The sequence below is a fragment of the Macaca mulatta genome, chromosome 17 (genome assembly GCF_049350105.2).
Source record: "Macaca mulatta isolate MMU2019108-1 chromosome 17, T2T-MMU8v2.0, whole genome shotgun sequence".
NCBI lineage: Eukaryota > Metazoa > Chordata > Mammalia > Primates > Cercopithecidae > Macaca > Macaca mulatta.
Window position 1 is genome coordinate 74373137 of NC_133422.1, and position 25412 is coordinate 74398548.

At 34.7% G+C, this 25412-nt stretch overlaps 1 protein-coding gene across 1 annotated transcript in view; it reads left to right on the forward strand.

Annotated features, from left to right (window-relative positions):
* The window catches only part of NDFIP2 (Nedd4 family interacting protein 2), a 69078-nt gene extending 53299 nt beyond the window's left edge, over positions 1 to 15779 (forward strand). The window contains exons 4-8 of the mRNA XM_015121297.3: positions 1178 to 1271; positions 5051 to 5175; positions 9790 to 9856; positions 12459 to 12564; positions 13963 to 15779. Coding sequence (XP_014976783.3) covers positions 1178 to 1271; positions 5051 to 5175; positions 9790 to 9856; positions 12459 to 12562 — 390 coding nt within the window. The 3' untranslated portion in view covers positions 12563 to 12564; positions 13963 to 15779. The remainder of the gene's footprint in view (positions 1 to 1177; positions 1272 to 5050; positions 5176 to 9789; positions 9857 to 12458; positions 12565 to 13962) is intronic.
* Positions 15780 to 25412: the final 9633 nt, after the last annotated feature.

A 25412-nucleotide genomic window follows, 5' to 3' on the forward strand; every position in this document is an offset into this window, starting at 1 on the left:
CCAAAAGGGAGAAATTGGTCAACAGAACGGGATACAAGCCCCATAGAAGACCAAAACCAAGCATGACAGTCATTAAATCCTAAAATTCCAAAATGATATTTTTTTTGAGACAGTCTCACTCTGTCACCTAGGCTGGAGTGCAGTGGTGTGATCTCGGCTTACTGCAACTGCCACCTCCCGAGTTCAAACGATTCTCACTCCTCAGCCTCCTGACTAGTTGGGATTACAGGCATGTGCCATCATACCTGGCTAATTTTTGTATTTTTAGTAGAGCCAGGGTTTCACCACGGTGGCCAGACTGGTCTTGAACTCCTGGCCTCAAGTGATCGCCTGCCTCGGCCTTCTAAAGTGTGGGATTATAGGCGTGAGCCACCACACCTGGCCAGAATAATCTTTGACTCCATGTCTCACATCCAGGGCTTTCTGGTACAAGGGATGGGCTTCCCAGGCCTTGAGCAGCTCTGCCCCTGAGGCTTTGCAGTGTACAGCTCCTGTGGCTGCTTTCCGGGGCTGGCATTGAATGCCGGCAGCTTTTCCAGAAAAAAGGCCGCCAATGCCTTTACCTGGAAGACATGTAGAAACATGATAGAAGTGTGGAGAATATCTCCTAACATAGTCTGCTGTTGATGGGCATTTAGATTGTATCTAATCTTTTGCTCTTATTAGCATTGCTGGAATGAATTATCTTTAATACATCATTTTTATAAGAGGGAATATGTGTATGTATGTATATATCTGTGCAGTATATTTTAAGAACTGGAATGGCTGGATCATAGGGTATGCACATTTTTATTTTTGATAATTATTGCAAAATTGCCAACCATAGAAGTTGTACCAATTTATACTCCACCACTGGTTATGAAAGTTCTTATTTCCCAATCATTACTAATGCAGCACTGTCACATGTGTCTTCTTGATACCATTTTTATGAGTTTGATGTTACTCATCTTTTGTCTTTTTTGTGTTTGTCTTTAAAGTTACTCTTTTCAAATGTGACTGTGAAAAAATAGTACTTGCTAATGCTTATTGATTACTCTGTGCCAGACATTGTACTCATTATTTTATTTGTCTGTACAACAAATTGAGAACATTCGATTTTGTTGAAGTTCTTATGCTTACATTTAAGATGGTAAAGTTGTAATTTTTAGTGAACTATTCCAATGTTACATATTTACAGATTCAGGAGGAAGAGTGTCCACCAAGAGATGACTTCAGTGATGCAGACCAGCTCAGAGTGGGTAATGATGGCATTTTCATGCTGGCATTTTTCAGTAAGCAATCTTTCCCAACTATTTTGATTTTTTTGCATGTATTGATTTTATGTGTATTAAAGTAACATAGTGAAGAGAAGCAAATATTGTTAGCATGTGTCTACCTTTCTTAAAATGTAAATTGTTTCTGATATTGAACTAATGAATACTGTGATCATATGTTTAAATACAAATCCTAGAATTTATTAAACTCTTGTTTGCCTAAATATGCATTGCAGCCATTATGAAGACGCTGACATGTAAAAGTACCTAAGCGTATTTAAGCTATTTCATATTTTTAAAGAGAAATACTGCTATATTGGTGCCCATTCAGCTCTCTAGGAGCATATCGAATGAAACTATAAATTCCGCTTTGGGGGCAGAGGATTTCCATTTGAGTGTCCTTAAGCTAGAAGAAGGGTTGGAAAAAACGACATTCTGGGCAACTGGAACAGTGTCACTTGAGACAGACAGTTATGAAAGTATAAGTCTTATTTGGGGGAATGGTAAGAATTAGAAGATCAGAAACTTAGTAACATTTTAACATCTTGCAGAATTCTTAGTATTTGACTTATAAAGTAAATTTAATGTTCTTGAGAGAAGACTGTGTCAAAGTCTTCATTATTTCAATTCTTAATACAGGGATTGACATAGTAAACTCATTAAATAATAAGATGCCCAATAAATTACTAAAGCCAGTGGTAGAAACCTAATATTCATTTAAGTAAGTTTATTAATCTATGATATAGTTAATTTCTGCCCACCACCTGGTTAAATGATCAAGCTTTCATTCTTGGATAGAATGCTGATTTAATTCAGTTTAGTTATAAGCTTTATTATGATCGTAAAACCGAGAAATAAACTTATTTAAAGTGTCACATTCAACTTTAAAAAGTAGAAAATACAAACTTCATGAGTTGACACTTTTGAGTCTGAAAGTTCATGTAAACCTTGTCCTCCAAGTTTGAAATGGTTTCTTGCTTCCCTTCTATTTTCATCTGCTGAAGAAAAGAGGGGGAGAGGAATGAGGAAGGAGGGCCGGCAGCTCCTCGAATTTACTAATTGTAATATTCAGGTTGTCAACCAGCAAATGTATATGCAAGATTTAAATCTTAAATTGGTTTTAGTTACAATTTCTAGTTAGATATGTTAGTTATAATAAAAAGGAAATAAACTCTGGTTACAAATGAGTGCTGTTTTGTAATATTAGTCCTGTGAACCTTGGTTTTTATCTTAATTTTGGTTTAACTGGTAATCCTATATATTAGTAACATTTTAATAACAAACTTCTCACATAGTTTGTTTACAAAAAAGAGTAGCTTAAACATTCATTGCATTCATTGTTATTATACCTTTTAAGAAACCTTAATTAGAAAAGAAAGGATCTAAATATATTGTACTAATTTTAGTATAAATACCTGTTTCTTGGGAATAAAAACATGTTATTTGACACCTTCTAATTATGTAACTCAGAAATCTTGTTTCTCCGTTTCTTTATTTCATTTACCACCAGTATCTTCTTTTTAATTTTTATTTCTTAGATTTGAAGGCCTTTCACTGATGTGTTATAAATGCGTGGTAACTTAGACACACTGGATGACTTTATTCTTAGCCAGTGATAGTATTATTAGCTAATATAATGTAAATGTATATATTTATATTTAAGATTTAATATAAATATTTTACTAAATTTTTACTAAATTTTTTCCACAACTCATATATGTAACGCTTCCTGTTTTACAAATATTGTGCCAATATTGTGACAGTAAATTTGTTTTTACCTCTATTTCCTGTTTTTTTTTTTTTTCTGGTAGGCTATAGGCCTAGAGTTTATTTGCTTGATAAGCATAGATTTGTTTGTCATCACTACCATCTAGTGGCTGTTTTTCAGATTGCAACTTGCTATATTTTCCAAGTTTCTTAAACATCTAATAGCTACTCTGGGTAAAACGGTCCAGAAAAAGATTTTATTTTTAGTGTGGTTTATTTATAACTTAAGCATGTCACGTTACATAACTTGCACAAGTAAAATTACAGTGAATATCAATAAGACTATTTCAATTAAAACCTTTTGGTGGTTTAATTCTTTCCTTCTTTATTTTTAGTGTTTTACCTCATATAACCCTAAAAAAAGTTTACACTTAAATTTGGTGAGATAATTGTGTATTCTTGTTCAGAAAATGTAAAAGAAGAAATGTTTGTAATAATGCTTTTGCTCTCAAAATCCTTTTAAAGTGTTACCATAAAATGCCTCAGATACATGCATAATATGCGTATCTCTGATCTTATTTTTAAGAAACTTTCTAAGAGAATGGAACAGAATTTGGTTATTTGCCAAACACTAGAAATGAAAAGTTTACAGATGATTGACAGTCTATGGAAATGACCTTAAATTTTAGTACTTTAAAATGTAATGGGCTCTTATTTGATCCTGTTTAGAAAACTTTTCTTCTGAGGTTTAGCCATTTGTACCGTGTGTGAATTTTCACGTCAACATGCCATGGTAATAAGTAGTCACCTGCACTATTCTCATTTTAGACTTGCGGGAAACAGAAAGAGAAGATACTTGTAACCTTAAAAGAATTAGAGGAGTGTTTTGAAATGTGAATTCTGATTTGTAAGAAATTGCCAAACTGTCTTCCGAAGTAGCTGTAGTATTTTGCATTCCCACCAGCAATGAATGAGAGTTCCTGTTGCTCTGTGTCCTCACCAGTATTTGGTGTTGATGATTTTTTTTTTTTTAGACATTCTAATAATTTGATGATGGTATCCCATTGTGGTTTAATTTTATTTCCCTAACAATTCATGTTAAGCATCTTTATTCAATTCATTCTTTTGAGCACCTACCATATACAAGTCAAAAAGTTACAGTTTTTAAAGGGGTTATCTGGACACTACACATCTTGGAAAACAAAAATTGATGACTTATTCTGTCCATTAAAAGCTGTTTTTTATATAGCTTTTAGATGACATTACATAGCATAAGTAAATCCAGAAAAGGAACATCTAAGAATTGTAATTACAGCTGAAGAAACCCATGAAGTATTTGTGAAGTATTGAATTTTATTGTTTTGTTTACCTTTTTTTTTCTTTTCTTTTCTTTTTCTTTCTTTTTTTTTTTTTTTTTTTTTTTTTGAGCCAGAGTCTTGCTCTGTTGCCCACGCTCCAGTGCAGTGGTGTGATCTTGGCCCACTGCTACCTTTACCTCCCAGGTTCAAGCAATTCTACCTTAGCCTCCTGAGTAGCTGGGATTACAAGTCCCTGCCACCACGCCCAGCTATTTTTTTTATTTTTAGTAGAGACAGGGTTTCATCATGCTGGCCAGGCTGATCTCGAACTTCTGACCTCAGCTGATCCCCCTGCTTCGGCCTCCCAAAGTGCTGGGATTACAAGCGTGAGCCACTGCGCCCGGCCTGCTTTTATTTACCTTTTTTACAAAGCCAATTTTGTTGGCTGTTTGCTTAGGCTGGACTTCTTGCGTGGAACCACATGTGAGCTACATTGTGATCTGGTTTTAAGCTAGTTTAAAACTGCGGTTTCAACTATTAATGATAAGCTTTCAGGAATGGATTCCTGTTGGCCAGACTGACGAGAAACCAAGCTTACCCATTTGTTGATATACAGTATAGCAAATAAGCCGTTTGCAAAAAGTAGGCTATAGTCTATAAAGAAGGCTTAATTGGCAGAGTTAAAAGAAAGGGAACTGCTGTTTCCATTGAGCAATGAAATATTATTAATATGTCTATGTTAATTTGTTTCCAAATTGTGGTTTATAAAATAACTGTTTCTGTTACTTTTAGTGGCATTTATTTTCAACTGGCTTGGATTTTGTTTATCCTTCTGTATCACCAATACCATAGCTGGAAGGTATGGTGCTATCTGCGGATTTGGCCTTTCCTTGATCAAATGGATCCTTATTGTCAGGGTGAGTGTCTTGATAGCCTGTATCTCTTTTATCTCTAAAATGAGATGTATGAAATTTTCTGTGTGATTCATAAATGGGCACTTTATTTTCATGAATTCAGTTATTTGAAGGCTTATTCTTAAATCCTATATTTAATCATTATAGTGAGCTCTGCGGTATGAACACTTTATCATATGAGAAATTGTTAATATAGTGGAAAGAACTTTGAAATCATAAAAATTTAAGTTTGAGTCTCAACTTTTTTATATGTCTTTTAACTTTATTTAATTGTTCTGAGCATTAGTTTCTTTATAATAGGCTGATGATAGCTGCCTTGTGGCATTTTTATGAGGTATGGAAATAATGTAATTAAAGTACCTTATCCAGTTACTGCACAAATATATGCGCTCAGTAAATCATGGCTACTATTATTGTGATATAGTGCAGGTATGCCTAAAATCAGTTAAAACATAAAAATTTCTCATTTAGTCACATTATCATGAACTTAAATATTTTCTCTTTTCTTTTGAAAACATTGAGAGCTCAAAAGGCCTATGAAGTGGTTATCTGAACCCTTTTTTTCCTTCATGCTTCTTCTGAGCCTTCCTTATTTTCCTGTTGTTCCCTGAAGTCACCCTCTGCCTTCTTCTTATCATTTACAAGATAGTGTGTAGCGAGACAGTGATAAGTCCTTTTCCCCACCTTGACAACTTTTCTAGTCCCAAAAAAGTTTTCTGTAAAAATTGCTTAGGCATTAGTGCTGTTAGCATCATCTTCCCCCAGCTCTTTACCTTTGCCTTTTGAAGGCCTCTTTTCACTTCTTTTTACAAATGTTTCTTCCTAGTTTTTTTTTTTTTTTCTCTTTACGATAAGATCTAGGAGAATGATCAAGAATGGCTTTACTTACTGTTTTAATAAGTCTTTTGAAAAGTTACCTACACATTTAAAATGCTATTATACAATTAATAAATTAAAATATATACATTCTGCATTTAAACATTCATTTCTTATTGAATGAGCTAAGTCCTCCTAAAATTTTTAGTAGAATCATAGATCAAATATATTAGCTTCTCTTAAATGTTCACTTTGATAATATATCTATATTACTAAGTTGATTTAAAAGTCCCTATTATGAAAATATTAATGTTTATAGATGTGATGCATTTCTTCATTATTTTAAAACTTATAGCCTCCCAGGGTTTCAGTAATCCATAGGTTTTGGTTATTAATCAATTAATTATTGGTTGGGACCTATGGACTGGTTTCTTCTAAGAAAATTAAAATTTGAGCCATCGTGAGAACTATCCCCTGACAATTTCTTGTTTTAGTTTTACTGCAAAAGATGTACAGTGGGTTCCTAACACAAGTATAAATCTATTAGGTGTTACAGAACATACAAAGATAAAGACACAATCCCTTCCCTTATAGAAATTATTATTAAAATACCTCGAAGTTGGGCCTAGATAAGTCCAACGTTGATTATGATACTCTTAAGCACTATTAATCAAATGGGATTTCTCATCTAAATCACAGAACACAGAAAATGATATGAGGACTATTTTCTCAATTCTCCCAGTTAGTAAATTGCTAGTATCATTCTAGATGTATAAGAAAGAAGTTAATGCATCCTATACAACTTATGCCCTTAGAGTATTACAGCTTAATTTTCTCATAAGAACCTTAGGTTGAGAAGGGATTAGATTATCTAGTTATCAACTCTAGTTGATGTGATAAGATGGGGAACTTATATTCAAGGACTGGAGTTTCTTACAGTTTTGTAAGGTATATACTGTCATCAAGTTTGATCTCCAGGACTGTTTAGTTTCCCTTAAAGTACTTTTACTGAGTTAGAGTTAATGTTATGCCTTTAGTGTGTATTAAGAAGTGTTATAAGAAAAGGATTTTTAAAAATCTTTTGTATAAAATAACAATAACTGTCATTCATTTAACCCTTAGTGTGTGCCAGGCATAATTTGTTACAAATAACGAGTTTTCAAACTTTTAACTGTATCTCTGATGCTGGTGATGATCTAGCCATTTTATTGGTGATGAAAGTAAGAATAAAGAGTCTAATAATTTGCTCAAGGTCCCACAGTTGTTTTTCTTGTGGAGACGGATTCTCACTCTGCCACCCAGGCTGGAGTGCAGTGGCGCCATCTTGGCACCCTGCAACCTCTGCCTCCTGAGTTCAAGCGATTCTCCTGCCTCAGCCTCCAAGTAGCTGGGACTACGGGCACATGCCGCCACGCCTGGCTAATTTTTTGTATTTTTGTAGAGACAGAGTTTCACGTCATTGCCCAGGCTGATCTCAAACTCCTGAGCTCAGGCAGTCTGCCAGCCTCGGCCTCCCAAAGTGCTAGGATTACAGGCGTGAGCCACCGTGCCCAGCCAGTCCCACAGTTTTCAATGTGAATTGGCATCTACCTTGGTCTCAATTCATCGCCTATGTTCCTACTTCTGTACTGCCTCTGTTACACTGTATTTTGACTTTTACTATAATGCTCCAAGTAAAACATTCCTTTCAGAGTTTAGTGCTGAGAGAAAAGTTTTCCCCTAAAAACCTGGTGTTTCCTTTCATTAGACAATAAGTAATTTATAAATCATACTGCTGCTGTCCATTTTGTGTCTAAGCTGCCATGAACCTCGGATTTTGTGTAAATATCTTTAGCCTAGGCTTCCAATACTACTTCTGTCTAAGGTTTTTATTATTTGGTTAAAAATACATATGTGTTTTATTAAAAACTAAGAAATTACATTTCGAAAGTAGGATGTAAACAATGAAATAGTGATGTTGTATTAATATAATAAAATCAGATGAATTCTTAATGTTCATTAATTTATTTTCCAAAATTTGATTTCTCTAGCCTGTGACTGGCCAATCAACATGATTGGTTTACTTATATTAAAAAACAACAACAACAGTTGGCTTAGGCTTATGATTTTAGTATTTTAAAACATTTTTGCTAACACAGTAATGAGTCCAACATTACTTTATCCTTTTTACATAGCGAATCCTTCTCTTTCAAAGTATTTTGGTGAAGACAGACTCTGTTCTGGCTGTTCGGGTTGCCTGTTACTGGGTAACACGCAGAAATTTAAAATAAAAACATATTGCCTTGGTTCTTTATTCTTTTTTGTTCTTGAAAAGCCTTTAAGACCTATATGAAAGTGTTTTATTTCTAACTGTGAATCACTTGACTAAAAAATAGTATAGTACAGTCCTGTGTAAGCTGCATCTTTTCCAGTTCAAGTCCCTCCTTCATTGTACACATATTTTAAAGATGTAGGTGTATGTGGGATCTCTGTGTTTAGTAGTACTTTGAAATTTTAAATCGCTCAAATTACTATACATTTTTAAAAAGTACTATAAAATGTAAAACATGAAATTACTGTAAATACTGAAATTACTATAAATGGTTGATTTATTAATTAGAAATACTTCCTGAGAAAATACTTAAAAGGCTATAAAAAGTAGACTTAGGTAATCTTTATTTGATATGCTTACTAAATAACATTATTTACAATTTGTAAGCATTTTTTATTATTGCCAAAGCCTAGGATTTTTAAGCTTATATGGAAATTACCAACAAATAATTGGAAATCTTTACCTATAAAGTTACAAATACTTTTAATTAATATCAGATTTGGGAGCAAGTCTGCATTTAACAAAATCATTTTTAGTTACATCAGATTCAGTTTGCAGGCCAGTGGAAACAGGGTGGGTAAATACAAGCTAATTTTTAATAATTTTAGAGTAGGTTATATTAAACACTTTTTAAAAAATCATTTGAGGCATTGTTTTAGGTGCTAAAGTTATCTGAAGTAACTGAAGAAAATCAGATTGATTTTTTAAAAAGCCTTTTAAAATGAATGAAGTGTAATGTCTAGAGTCTAATCAAGGAAAAGATAACTGTGTCCAATATCATCAGACTCTGCCTTCCATCTGCCTGTTCATATTCCCACACCACAGAGAATATAAAACTGTCTGCCATGGCCACTAATAGGAACTGTTGAAATGCCACTTTAAGGTTCATTTAGCTGTTCTCAGCTCACTGTTGGGAACTGAATGCTAGAGCATCTAGTTTGAAAATAGAAAGACTCTAATGGGGGTCTTTATGCACCTAGTATTTTTGGCAGTGATTAGCAGTAGGGAGTGTACAGAAGGTCAAAAGCTCTTCTTTTTGGAGGTCAGCAGGATACCCCCATCTGATAAGATTAAACTAATGTGGCTTTTGGTGTTAATATCTGAAGCAGCGGGTTGCTATAGTGTGTTTGGGATGGTAGTTGTGGTTTTGAGAGATTATGAAAGAAGGACTGATGTGAAATTTTTAATAAGAAAATGTGTGATTCAGACATACAACATTTACTTGTATTTCTTGCAGGGAGTTTGAAACTGGTTTTTGTTTCCAAAATACTTCATTTAATTTTTTTTTTTTTTTTTTGCTATTGCATAAGATGATTTTTTTCTCAAATAATTTATATATATGTATGCCATTAGGTGTTTTTATTTTTCCTTTGTGCTATTTTTAAGTGTTAAAGATTATTTGAGGTAAATCATTCTGAAACTGAAGATAATCTATGATTTTCAAATTCAGGTGTACGAATTTGGTTAATATATTTATGTTCACTCCATAGTTTTCTGATTATTTTACTGGATATTTCAATGGACAGTATTGGCTTTGGTGGATATTTCTTGTACTTGGTAAGTTTATTCTTAATGTATTTAGTTTAACTTTGATATTTCCAAAAACTGTAAATATAAATAAACTATGGCACAATTTATGTGGAAATTATTTTTCTTCTGTAAAATTCTCATATTCAAACACATCATCTCACATTTTTAAACTATTCTACATAGCACTACAGATTTCTTAGATTTAAAATCCAGAGGCTATCAGTGTAAAGAGTCAGTGGTGGGATGATCATTGAATGCCACAAAATTTTAAAATAACAATGTGATAAAAAACTGTCTTAGCATTTATCTCAGAAAATATACACAAATAACTTCTTTTAATGATCTTAGGAAATTTGAGAGTTGGATAGTTTGGTTGTTCTGTCTATTCTCTTATTTTTCGATCGTGGAAACATTCTTTATGCTTTTGAATTGTGCCTTGAATTAATTATTAGTCAACCAGGCATAAGGAAAGGCTTTATGCCTAATGATCACAGTACTTCTCTTGAGTTGTCTTATAAGACATGTCTTTTTATTAATATTGATGGAATTTTATGGATTTTCAATTTTTGTTCCCTTTTGTTTTTTACCTTCGATGTGAGATAATTAAGTTAATCATTAAATCACATTATACCTTTAATCCACTTTTCAGATGTATTTGCTGACATAAGGAATACATTTTGTTTCTTGTTAGGATTAAAAGCCCATGTTTCACTCAGAATTGTACCAGAAAATAACAGCATTTCAGTAGGTGGCAGTCTTCTCTCTGAGTTTTTATTTAGTCATACTGTTAGATCTTTAGGATCTTTTGGGAAACAGATTATTGTTAAATAAGGTCACTTAATTCTTTAATAGCTATAGTGAAATTATTTTAGTGTTATGACCTTGTTGAGATGCATCTGGAGGTGAAGCCAGTTTTATATTGTTGTGTTCTAACTGCCTGAATGCCGTGTTCTTTATTGAGTTTTTTACCTAAAAGTGAGAAGGTTTATAAAGTCTGTTAAGTATTTAAGTATATTAAATGAGTACATTTGTGTGTGTATATATATTATTTAGAGATTGGAGGAATCTTAGGGAGGTTAATGTGGGGCAGAGTAGAATACAGAGGACAATGCCAGTTCCACTTCAGAGCCGTAATCTAGTATTTATTTATTTAGGGGAATGTGAAAATGTAATAAATGATAAAAATGTTGCTCTCACATATGCTGAAAAGAATGTTGAGCACTTTGTAGAATGCTCAGAAACAGTAGCCACTGAGTGATTGGTTTTTAGATATGAACTGGGTGACTTCTTTTAGAAAATGCCTGAAAAGTAAAATGTGTGTTAGAAAACAGCAGCTTTAGAGAGAAAGGAAGGGATCCCACAAATAAGTTGGTTTACATTTTTCAGTAATAGTTTTACATTTGGATAACAGTATTACTATCTTTGAACAGCATCCGGAAGGGTATGAGGGTGGAATGCAGAGGGAGTCCCAAACGGAGGGAGTTAGGACATGGGAAGCAGATGCAATTGGGTTTAGCTGAAATTTATACCCTTTAAGTCATCATTTGTAGCTCTCTTCTGTCTTTCCTCTCCAATTTACTACACACATGCTTCTTTTTTTTAGTGATTTGATTATTGCCTTGCAGTTGGGGTACAAATTTAGTTTGAGACTTTGTATTTTAAATTCACAAACTCCTTTTCCTCCTGGTGAGGAAAGTCATACACATACAGTAGATACCTTCTGTTTTTGTTTTTGGATCCCCCACCCCAATTTCCTGATTAAAAATTTACTGGGGTTAATGTTTCCCTAACAATCATGTGCTTAAGTATTTCAAAGGCTTATACTAATAATGGTAATGTTTTATATTGATCTAATATTTGTTATGTGAAACTTTAGAGAATTTCACAGGTATTGCTTTTTAAATTATTACATATATCTGTGGTTATTTTAAAATACTACTTTACAAAGGAGAAAACTGAGATAGATATAAGAAGAATCCCAAATAATCTAAATCATTAGAGTAATTGTCTTCCAAGTTGTCTTTTCTAACTCTTCTTAATTTTTTATTATGTTAGTTTCTTATTATTACTTCAAAATAAGAACTCATAATTGAAAACATGTACATAATGCACATATCTTCAAATACAGATTTCACAGATGACAGGCACTTGATACTGCTCTACAGGCTTATTGTTTTTTTCCCCACAGTTGTTAGCAACCACATGTATGTTTTTCCTTTTTATGTACTTTATATAAATAACTATGTCTTAGTTCACTCAGTAGTTACATTAATTGAAAAGATTGAACCCATGGGCTCAATGGGAGTTTTATGAGTTGAATCAGTTTAAGTGCATCAGGTAACTTTGCTATTTAAGGAAATTACTTAAATGTATGTTTTTATGTAATTCTGGATTTTTATAACTAGATTTGCTTTAATTTTGGTACATCTAGGCTTAACAAATTGAAAAATTGTATTTCCTTGTGACAGAGTTTATCCTTATAGTGTAAAATATATTACAGAAATGAATGGAAGTCTGCAAATAAAATTCCTTAAGCCAAGAGGATCTTGTTCATAATCGTCTACTTTAAATTTATCTTGCCCCTTTCTTTATAAAAACATATATATCCATATTATTTCAATTTTCTCAGGTCTGCTCCTTTTCTTCAGAGGATTTGTTAATTATCTAAAAGTCAGAAACATGTCTGAAAGTATGGCAGCTGCTCATAGAACAAGGTATTTCTTCTTATTATAGAGGTAAGAAATATTAATCTGTGAACTCTGCCTATTTCCTTTATGTATTCAAATTTACCAGATACATGTTAAATGCCTAATGAGTATTCATGATTTTTACTGTTAGCATATTTAATATTTTTTAATACTGCTAATGGTTAGCTTATTTAAATTTAATAAGTCATAGTCCTTTTTAAATAACTCTTAGATTTTTAAAATTGAATTTCATAAATTTTAGTTTTTAAAATACATAACGAGTAAACTGAAATTTTAAATCAGACTTTTAAAACTTCTCTTTAAAGATTAACCATAGAATGTATATGAAGTAACCACCAGCACGAAATTTGAAAGCTTGAAAAACAACAAACTATGACATAGTACTTAGACTGAAGGAATGGGCATTTTTGTATAAAACAATGTGAAATTCGCATAGATATCTGGTGGAAAAAAAAATCTGTGATTGAAAAACAATTTGTCTTGCAGTCCTTTTAACAGTCTGGATCAAGGAATAAAAGTCATGTGAAGAAAATAGTTCTGTTATTGTTTTCTTAATGTGTGCTGGTTTTTATCAACTATGAAGGCTACAACTTGAATAAGTAGGAATATGAAGAAATGAGTAGACGTTGTCTTACTAGTTATCCAGTGAATTTCTGGAGGCCGTGGATATAGTAATAGTATTTATTTATTGTGCAGCGGGAGTATCTTCACATAAAGTGACTTCCTACTCCCTATTCTATTTTTTAAAGCAAGTACCATATACTTTATGCCTATAAATAATGTAAATTGATCAAGCATTTGAACTCCATAACCAAAATGTCTACTAGTGCTTAACTTCTGAATGTAGGACTATAAGGAACAAAGTGTTTCAAGTTTACTAAGTATTCTTTTTTCAAATAAATTTTATGCTTTGTGATTTGGTTGCTTACATTTTATTTATCATTTATGTAAGTTATACATAAGCTTATATAATTTACTTATTTCTGCTAGAGTACTGTGAATACACTTGCATTTTTAGATCATGTTTAAGTATCATTTTAAGTGTTCTATTAAAGTCTCCCCCAACCACTCCCAAAGAAGTCGCTGTCGCTTTATTTTAACAAGCAAAATATCTTCGCAAACAGTGGCATTAAGAATTTGTCAGTATTAATAATAAGATTAAAAGGCAAAGTAATTTTGCTATTTTACTAATTTGTGTGGTTATCTTCTGTGCATTTCAAAGAGTGTAAAATACAATGCAAATATTTTCTAGATGAAAGTCTGCTATAGAAGCCTTACACTTTAGAATATATTCTGATTTATAGACTTTATCAAAAGAATATTATATACTTGATATAATTCTTCTATAAAATGTGTTGTATTATACTGTGATTTAGATAAAGACAACTTAATACATTTTAAAACTAATTCCTTCTTTGTCTCCAGACTGCATCAACCTGACATTCCTTTCTTATACCAATGTGAAATTTCTGGATCATCTGTAAACCTACAACTTTAATAGAAGACTACTAATAACAGAAGACTAGTGAAGAAAAGACGGAGCTTCAAAATTGAATGGCAGGGTGGTTTATGCTTACAAGCCATTTCTGTTCATTCTTTAAGTATCTGTATTTCATTTGTTTTGCACATACGCATGTGTGCCCATTTGAGAGATTTGCGTATACTTGATAGAAACCGTAAAGTTGTAGCAGTTAAGTCCAGTCACATTTGGTTAATCAGTGTTTGATATAATTGAAAGAGTTGAGTTATAGGATAAACAGTCTTCCAGCTTGTAAATGCCATTGACTTCTGACCTGACATTTAGTATAATAAAAATGAAATTATTAACCATGTCTAATGATTTAGTTTCTGGCTCTTAGACTCATCTGGTAATTCTACACATGAAACATCTTTTGTTACATAAGGTTTATTGAAACCTGCAGTGCTGATTATTAGAAAGGATTTGTCAGATTTTTGAACATGACATTTACATTATTATTTAGGAAAACTCTTCCTGTAAATAACCATGCATAACTTACTTTCTGCAATGTTTTCTTAGAAATTGTGTCCAGATAGCTTCCATTAATTTTAAATTAAGTGAACTAAATATATATATGTATATGTATACATATATATACACACACACACACACACACATACACACACACATATATATATTTAGAAACCTGAGTGTTAAAGATAGAATTTGTTTTAGGACAAATTTTAAGAAAATGTGGGAATACCAAATGTCCTTTATAAGATAAAAAAAAATTTTTTTAAGGGACATACTAGTTTTAGGGATTTTCAGATGAGAAGCTGGGTTTTTAGGATTGCCCGTCTTGGAGATTCTTGCAGGAAGAGATTGTATTAGATATTATATTTATTTCATTTAAGATAATTTTGAAAGTTAATTTTCTAAATAAGATAATTCTCATTTGTGTTTGTCTTTTAAAAAGCCAATAAAATATCTGTCAGTATCATTGTAATAATTTTTTTAGAGTTTAATTTGTAAAGCTTAGCAAATAAAATCTTGTACTATTAATAGCTTCTTGCTTTATGACTTTAGGATTAACTTGTAAAAAACATATCCTGAACTGAGATATGCAAAACACTCATTTTCAAGTTATGGAAATGTGTTTGTGGCATATAGGACTGTGGGGTCTGTGTGTGTAGTGAGAGTATGTAACCGTTATTACAACTGGAAGTTAATTTACATTCATAAACTACTATATTTCCCATCTTGCAAATCATTTTATGTCTCATCTGTTTTTCCTTTCGGTTATATCTTTGGTTTTGAATACCAACATTTAAAATGATGGTATTTTATCTTTTAAACTTAAAAATTATTTAATACAGCTATATGGAACGTATAAAATTGATTTCTTATTTATTATTAGACATTACTACTAAAAGGTACATCTAACTATTCAGGGACATTTTTCCATATCCAAAAAATAAAATTTATTATGCTTTATAACCCCTTCTGTATTTCTCTGTATTTTCTGATTGTTTCATTGTCTTTGATAAATAAAACATAGTTTAGTTTTGCTAATATAGCCTATTTTTTGTTTTGTCTCATTCAGTTTACTTTCCTGCATAGAATTTTTATTGTTGTATTAAAATTTTTATTGTTGTATTAAAGTACCTGTGTTACAACCCTTGAAGTAAGACAATAGCATGGGGTAAAGAAAAAATACTTGGTTTAGTTGCCTAATTTGGAAATTAATTAAAATTAAACTGTACTAATAACATATTCAAACTCATGCTGTATCTCTTTCGTATTAATTTCTTATAGACCTGTACTTTATTCTTTCAATAATTTTTAAATTAAATTAAAGCTTTGCTACATGGTAATTAAATAATTACTAGGAAGCTTAGCTGTCAAACATCGACTTACTAGAATTTCATTTTAGCTTTTATGGTATATGTGCTTGTTTTCTGAATATGGATATGTTACTTTTGATCCAGCATCAAAACTTCACTTTTTGTTTTGACTTTTTCCCCCCAAATCTATAAGGTTCAAGTATACATATGACTTAATCCTCTATAATTGGCATAATTCAATGGTAGCCTTAAATCTCATCACATAAGCAAGGGAATCAGAATGTTATTTTCAAGAACTTAATGTTCCCTTCAGATATATCAAATCCTGCATACTTCATTTCCTGTGACCTTGAACAGCTGCTGTTGTGTTTTGGGGACACTTGATCATCTTTACACTCTGCCTTAAAGATTGAAAAATCAGAACTCTTGTTAGGGTATCTAAACATTTTTGAGTGTGAACTGGGGATTGGAAGTTAATACAAAAATTTTTCAAATTACTTCTATTGTAAATTAATAAGCTGGTCATGGCTAGGATAATCCATTTTCATGTATTTATGCAATAAACTGAATTTTAAGGCAAAAATACACTTTTCCATATGGTGTATGCAGGATAGATTTTAGGAACTTAGATTAAAATAGAAATCCCATTACATTTGATTAAAATGAAAATCTCTGCTTAATAGAAAAAAATACTAAACTTTAGCCTATTATTTTAAGTCTGTAAGATATATTTCATTTTAGACATGCCTTTGAAGTTGTTCACATATTTTTACCTGCTAAAACAATATTATTTCCAGTAAAATCTCTCCTAACAGGAAAAGTGGAGTTCCAGATATCCAGTTGGAGAAAAATTCAGAGTTCCTTCATTTAATATAATTTTTTTCATCTAGTATGCACTATTTCCAGAAGTGCATAAGGTAATGATAGTGAATGTGACACCGTACTTAACTAAGGTAATACATATCCTTAGTTTGCTCAAAACTGCCCTGGTTATTCCTGTTTTCTTAGCTTAATAGTGCCTCGTCGTACTCGAAAGTGTTCTAATTTGGAGGATAAGTTATATGATCGTCCTGTGTATAATTGTAGACCGCACCAAGAAGCAACTACCTTAGCTCCACTGCCCTTTGAGGGATGGAACTGGGGTAAGGGTAGGAGCCAGTTGTTATTGCCACAGTGTTTTCTAATGAACCATTTGGCCTGTAGAAGAGGAATAGTATTTTTTTTAATAGTTGTATTTGAATCCAGCTTATGGTAAATATTAAACTGAATGGCTTTTATATTTTTAACTGCTGTTAAATGTTATTTTAGCATTTATTAGTTGTTTAATTCTTCAAATAGTCATATGAAATATTAACATATATTTGATAAAGGTCAATTGTTAGATGATAATGTGCCATTCATTATCATAGGAATGTCCTTGCCCATATATAAAACATGCTGGCATGTATTTTACTTGTTAATAAAGTTGTATAGATGTGGAAGTGTGAACCTGTGATGCATCCTTTTCAAAATCAGTTTAAGATTCACTTCTTATCACCACTTTGGCCTCACTAAACTGTTTATGTGACAAACCTTTCAAGATTGGAGATGGAAACAACACTTGTGAAATTAGGTTGGAGTTTAAACATCTTTTAACTTCTCAGTTATTTGTATGTCAGGAGATAAATTGTGGTTTAATTTTAATAAACACAAAATACCAGCTTTTTGAAAATAATTTGTTCATTTCTACTTTGTAAAGTATCATTGGTCATGTAGGTCGGACCTGCTTATGGGTGTGAATTCTTATTGGGGACATAATACCTAACATGCAAAAATTTCCAGCAAGTAAATAAGAAAAATAGAAAACTCATTTCATACTTTTAAAAACATGTTTTTAAAGTTTACTTTAAGCTCAGAGTATGTGCTGCTTTTACTTTTTTAATGTTTTGAGCTTATATTTCATTATTTTTGTTGTGAGAGATTGAGTTGTGCTTTAAAAAAAATTCTCCTTGTTTTATTAGAAACTGTTATTTAAAAAAAAAAAAAAAAAATTCAGCACCTAAATAGAGAATATATGGGGTATTACTCCTTTAACAGCAGAGGTTATAGCACACCAAAGCAATACTTCCAGTTCACAGAATCTTAGATGTTTTCTCTCTCTTCAATCTTGCAAAGAACCACTTTACTACTCCCTAATTAAATTCATATTTGCTCCTTATGTCTTGTCTCCTGCAAGTGGAATTAAAGCAAAAGTTACCTAGATGACATTTGATCTTAAGGGATGCAATTAGGTGAAAGGGGGAAGGCAGTTGCCTGTTTACCAAGCAGTAAAGCATTCTAGCTGGTAGGAAAAGTGGAAGTTTGACATACCTCTCCAGGCAGAAGGGTGGGGAGCCCAGAGGCCAGTCCCTTAGATTTTCATTCTGAATTGACTTAGATGATACTATCCTATAACTAGTGACACATTTATTTTGCTCAAAGAGCCACTGCACTGAAATCCTTGTTAGAAGTGATCAGGAAGTAAGCTGGTGGGCATATTGTTTCTGATTCTAGGACAAATTACTTCACCGGCTTTCTCTTACAATCATAGGTCAACCTTGGGTTTATTTTCAAAAATGGCTGTTATGTCAAAAGGGAAATAATTAGATGGGAATCAAGTTCTCCAGACTCTACCCTGATCATACTTTGGATCATTGAAATATTTTTGAGTGCCTCTTAATAGTTCTTGAAGGGATTATGCTGTTATTGCCACATAAAATCTGTCTTTTACCCTATTCTTCTTTCCACCTTCTTTGAAAAAAAAAAACACACACACACACACAAAAACAAACCTTAATTGCTATCTCTTTCAGGAAACCTTTTCCTCTCATCCTCTTTAATTTTCATCATCTTGGTTTCTATAGCCCTATGTGTGTGAGGTACTTACGAGACAGTGCTGGGAGTATTAATTTTTAGGTTACTATCCTCAATTATAGCTTACTCAATTTTGCATGTCACCACCCCCCCTCCCCCCTCCCCCACAACACCTAAGCACAAAGCTCAATACATTTAGTGAATGATTGGATAGGATGGATGCCAGTGTGAGACTGTGTACTGGTGTATATAAAATGTCTTCTGGCCTTTATCTCAATGTCTAATAGAGGAAGATTTATAAAGAGGAAAATTGCCTAATATTGAGGGATGAACAAAAATTATGGGTCAGAGCAATTGAACTCCAGGAGAAAATGGTCACTCTTCACTGCAGAGGTGACACTGGAACTAGATCTTAAAGAATAAGTAGAAGCGTGCAGTGTGTTTAAGCATTTCATACATTCTCATATTTTTCCATCTCTTGCATGATGTTCTCTGCCTTCCTTGATTGTCCTCAGAAGGAAGGAATTATCTTTCCAATTCTCATAACACTTCTTCTGAGGCTCTTTATTAAACCACTTTCTACTGTGTGTCTCAGTAGTGTGCATTCATGCCTCACCACTTCTGCTAGAGGGCAGGATCTGTGTGAGGTATAGAATCGTAGCCTCCAGTGAGCCTAGCACATACTAAACACCTTTAAAAGATCAAGATTTTCCACATCATTGTGAGCCACTCACTTTACCACTGCAGATACCACTGCAGATGTCCACAATGGTACAGCCTTCCTTTTCTCCAAAACACTGTACAAGAAGTATGTAGAGTAATTGTGAACATCTTTTTCACATATCTCCCAACTTTATCTCCCTCTCTAGAAGTAACCACTGTTAACAATTTATTACACACTCTTACAGATGTTTTCCACATAGATTTTTCTACTAGGATGATCCTGTGCTCTATGATGTCAGCATAACTTCTGGTTATGAAGGTGAGAGGATCCCAGGTATAAATGTCTGAAAAAGTGTACCTCTTGCTTTGTATTTATAGGAGACTGCTCTCAGGGGAGAGTAGTGTTTCTTTATTGCAAACATAGTTTATTTACTGCGAAACCAAGGTTTATTTTCTTGGTCCTTTAGTCTCTAGATGATGAATGACTTGTGGTTTCGAGGCCTTTGGGAGCTGAACTATTCCTGGATCTGATATATGCAGCATGTAAATGTCCTATTTTATGAACTCCTTACAACTCAATTTGGTGAGAAGTTCTCTGAAACGAGGTCATTTGGAGGGAAAAGGTCAGAGTTGGCAAGAAAGTCCAGCCTGGGTAGGCTGAGAGAAGACTAAAATAATGCTGAGTTTAGGCTGGGCGTGGTAGCTCATGCCTGTAATCCCAGCACTTTGGGAGGCCAAGGCAGGTGGATCACATGAGGTCAGGAGTTTTGAGACCAGCCTGGCCAACAGGGTGAAACCCTGCCTCTACTGAAAATACAAAAGTTAGCTGGGTGTGGTAGTGGGCACCTGTAATCTTAGCCACTTGGGAGGCTGAGGCAGGAGAATCACTTGAACCCCGGAGGCAGAGGTTGCAGTGAGCCAAAATCACACCACTGCACTGCAACCTGGGTGACAGAGTGAGACTCCCTCTCAAAAAATAAAGTAAAGAAATAAATAATGCTGGACTTAAAATGAATTCCCTTTGTTTTGGGACCAGCATGTCCCAGGATGTGGCAGTCACTGTTCTCTGACTAAACCTACAGCCATTTAGAACCCCTCTGTATTAGTGTTCTCCAGAGAAACAGAACCAATAGGATCTATGTATGTATGTATATATGTATGGTCAATAGATCCATCTGTCTAGATATTTATTATTGGAATTGGCTTATGTGATTATGGTGGCTGAGAAGTCCTATTTACAGTCTGCAAACTGGAGAACTAGGAAAGCTGGAGGTGTAATTCACTGAGTCAGAAGGCCTAAGAACCAGGAGAGCCTATGGTGTAACTCCCAGTCCCAGTTGGAAGTTGGGAGTGGGGTGAAGAAATGGTGTGAGTCTGGAGTCCAAAGGCCCAAGAACCAGGAGCTCCAGTGTATAAGGGCAGGCAAACATGAATTGTCCCAGCTCAAGAAAAGAGGGATAGTTCACTCCTCTTCCATATTTTTGTGCTATTTTGGCTCTCAATGGATTGGACAATGCACACCCACATAGGTGAAGGCAGATCTTCTTTACTCAGTCTACTGATTGAAATGTTAATCTTTTCCAGAAACACCTTCACAGACACACCTGGAATAATGTTTAATCAGCTATCTGGGCATCCGTTACCTCAGTCAAGTTGACACATAAAATTAACCATCACACCCTTCTTCTTCCCCAGTTTTTCCTGCCTGAATGCCAGTATGGTATCTGGAGGTGAAGCGGGACCCAGATACACAGTTTGGGTTCTCTGTACTGTGTAGTGATAAACAGTTTGGATTGCTCTTAAACATGACCAAAGTAAGTAATATCCTCAGTGGCTAAGCCAGTGGCTCACAGTGATGTGCAAAATCTTGCACCTTGTTTTTTAAAGGTGCTTACAGTAACCTATGTTCTATAGAATTTACAGGAGAGCTGCTTAGGCCTTCACAAACCACCAACATGAAAAAAAAAAAAAAGTTGGAAGTCTTACCTTCCCACAGGGGTTACTGACCAGACTCCTCACGCATGGTTTGATTTTCAGTCAACTCACTACTGTGGCAGTGTGTAAGTAGTTTAAGTAATGGGTTTATATCTGCTTGATTCTCGCCCTTTTATTCTCTTTATTCTTCAACTGTGTTCCAGTTGGGAACCCACTACTTCCCAGTCGCTTCTGGAGAATGGCTTAGTGAAAATGTCAGCAGCCATGATTTCAACAACTATCTCAAAGGTCATTCCATGCTGTCCACATTAACCACCAACAAAACTTTGCCAAGCGAAGCAGGTGCCATTTTCTTTCTTCCCTCCCCTTCCCTTCCCCTCCACTTCCCCCTTCCCCCTTCCTTCTCCCTTCCCTTCCCTTTTTTTCTTTTTTTGGCCACCTTCCTGGCTGGGAAAGCAGGTGCCATTTTCAGATATCTGCTTGGAAAAACAACAAATCAGAATGGCCGGGTGAAATCAACACTCCCTTTTATGGTAGTCCAGCTCCCAAATACGTAATGTTGGCTTTTCAGAGAAGAGTTAAAATATGGCAGGAGTGAAGCAAGATGACTGACTAGAAGCAGCTACAATGTGTGACTCACAGAAAGGAGCAAAAGGGGTGAGTAAATACAGCACCATTAACTGAAACATCCAAGTACTCACACTGGGATTGATCAGGGAAACGGCTCGACCCATGGCGAATGGAGAAAAGCAAGACAGAGTGACGGCCCACCCAGGAGTGACATGGAACCAAGAGAACCCCAATCCCTGGCCCAGGCAAACAGTGAGTATGCAACCTCAGGAACCCATGCTTTTCCTATGGATCTTTGCAACCCTCAGATCAGGAGATCCCCTCATGAACCCATTTAACCAGGGCCTTGGGTCTGACGTACAGAGCTGCATTGAGTCTCAGCAAAACAGCTACTCAGGCGTGCACAGAGATCTGAGAACTTTACGTATTTGGGATCTGGGATTGCTGACAAAGGTGACTGCAACTTAAGCAGGGTAGGAGGTCTGTACATACCCCTGGGAAGGGGGCTGAATCCAGGGGGCTGGGCATTTTTGGTCTGTGAATCCCACTCCCATGGCACCTCACAAGATAAGACTGACTGGCTTGGAATTCCAGCCAGCCACTGGCACTTAACCTGAGACAGGACAGAGCCCCTTGGGGGAGGAGCAGGCCACCATCTTTGCTATTTGGATGACTCAGCCATTTTAGCCTGCAGACTTTGGAGAGTCCAAACAGACTGGGTGTGGAAGGGATCCCCCAGCACAGCACAGCTGCTCTAGCCAAATGTGGCCAAACTGCATCTTTAAGTGGGACCCTGATCTATTATTCTGCATTGAGTGGGACCTCAGCCGAGTCCTCAGAGGTGGACTGTAGGAGGCTACCTCCTACAGGTGTGTTCAGGCTGCCAACAGGTTTGTGCCCCGCTGGGATGGAACTCCTAGAGGAAGGAGCAGGCTGCCATCTTTGCTGAATCACAGCCTTCACTGGTAGTACCTCCAGGTACTGGAAAGTCCGAGGCAAGTAGGGTCTGGAGTGGATCCCCCAGCAAACCACAGCAGCCCTATGGAAAAGTGTCCAGACTGTTAAAAATAAATAAATAAATAAATAAAACAAAACCCCATTCAAAGGTCAGCAACCTCAAAGATTGAAGGTAGATAAGCCCACAAATATGAGAAAGAATCAGTGCAAAAACGCTAAAAACTCAAAAAGCCAGAATGCCCTCTTTCCTCTAAATAACAGCAATACTTCTCCAGCAATGGTTCAGAACTGGGCTGAGGTTGAGATGGCTGAAATGACAGATGTAGACTTCAGAATGTGGATAAAAACAAACTTCACTGAGCTAACAGAGCACGTTGTAACCCAATGCAAGGAAGCTAAAAATAATGATAAAACAGTGCAGGAACTGACAGCCAAAATAGTATACAGAAGAACATAACCAACCCGGTAGAGCTGAAAAACACATTATGAAAACTGCACAATGCAATCCCAGGTATTAGTACCAGAAGACACCAAGTGGAGGAAAGAATTTCGGAGCTGGAAGACTGTCTTTCTGAAATAAGACAGGCAGACAAGATTAGAGAAAAAAGAAAATGCAAAGGGATAAACAAAACCTCAGTGAAATATGGGACTATGTAAGGAGACTGAATCTACAACTGATTAGGGTACCTGAAAGAGATGAAGAGAATGGAACCAATTTGGAAAACATTTCAGGGTATCATCCAGGAGAACCTTCCCAACCTAGCTAAATTGATCAGCGTTCAAATTCGGAAAATGCAGAGAACCCTGGTAAGATATTCAATGAGAAGATCATCCACAGGACACATAATCTTTAGATTCTCCAAGGTCAAAATGAGAGAAAACATTAAGAACAGTCAGAAAGAAAGGCCAGGTTACCTACAAAGGGAAGGCCATCACACTAACAGCCAGCCTCTCAGTGGAAATTCTACAAACCAGAAGAGATTGGAGGCCAATATTCAGCATTCTTAAAGAAAAGAAACTCCAACCCAGAATTTCATATCCAGTCAAACTAAGCTTCATAAATGAAGGAGAAATAAGATCCTTTTCAGCTAAGCATATGCTGAAAGGATTTGTTACCACCAGACCTACTTTACAAGGGCTCCTGAAAGAAGCACTAAATATGGAAAGGAAAAACTGTTACCAGCCACTATAAAAATACAATGAGGTACACAGACCAGTGACACTATAAAGCAACCACATAAACAAGTTTACAAAATAACCAGTTAGCCTCATGTTGACAAGATGAAATCCACACACTAACCTTAAATGTAAATGGGCTAAATGTCCCAAATAAAAGCCACAGAGTAGCAAGCTGGATAAAGAACGAAGACCCAAGGTATGCTGTCTTCAGAAGACTCATGGGCAAAGACACACATAGACTCAAAATAAAAGGATGGAGGAAATTTTACCAACAAATGGAAAACAGAAAAAAGCAGGGGTTGCAATCCTAGCTTCTGACAAAATAGACTTTAAACCAACAAAGATCAAAAAAGACAAGGAAGGGCATTACATATAATGGTAAAGGGATCAATTCAACAAGAACTAACTATCCTAAATATATATGCACCCAGTACAGGAGCACCCAGACTCATAAAGTAAGTTCTTAGAGACCTACAAAAAGATTTAGACTCCCACACAATAATAGTGAGAAACTTTAACACCCCACTGACAATATTAGAAGAGATAGAAAATTCACAAAGATATTCAGGACTTGAACTCAGCTCTGGATCAAGTGGACCTGATAGATATGTACAAAACTCTTCATCCCAAAACAACAGAATAGACATTCTTCTCATCACCACACATCATGTACTCTAAAACTGATCACATCAGAAGTAAAATCACTCCTCAGTAAATGTATAAGAACTGAATCATACCACACAGTCTCAGACCACAGCACAATCAAGTTAGAACTCAAGATTAAGAAACTCACTAAAAAACACACAACTAAATGGAAACTGAACCACCTGCTCCTGAATAACTGTTGGATAAATAATGAAAATAAGGCAGAAATCAAGAAGTTCTTTGAAACTAACGAGAACAAAGATACAACCTACCAGAATCTCTGGGACACAGCCAAGGCAGTATTAAGAGGGAAATTTATAGCACATCATAATAAATACCCACATCAAAAAGCTAGAAAGATCTCAAGTTAACAACTAAACATCACAACTGAAAGAACTAAAGAACCAAGAGCAAATTCCAAAGCTAGTAGAATATAAGAAATAACCAAAATCAGAGCTGAACTGAAGGTGAGAGAGATAAAAAAAAAAAAAAAAAAAAAAAAAAAAATCAAAAGATCAATGAATCCAGGAACTGGATTTTTGAAAAAATTAATAAAATAGATAGACTGCTAGCTAGACTAATAAGAAAAGAGAGAAGATTCAAATAAACACAGTCAAAAATGATAAGGGGGGTATTACTAGTGGCCCCACAGAAATACAAACAACCATCAGAGGATATTAGAAACACCTCTATGCATATAAACTAGAAAAATCTAGAAGAAGTGGATAAATTCCTGGGCACATCGATTTTTCCAAGACGGAACCAGGAAGAAATGTAATCCCTAAGTAAAC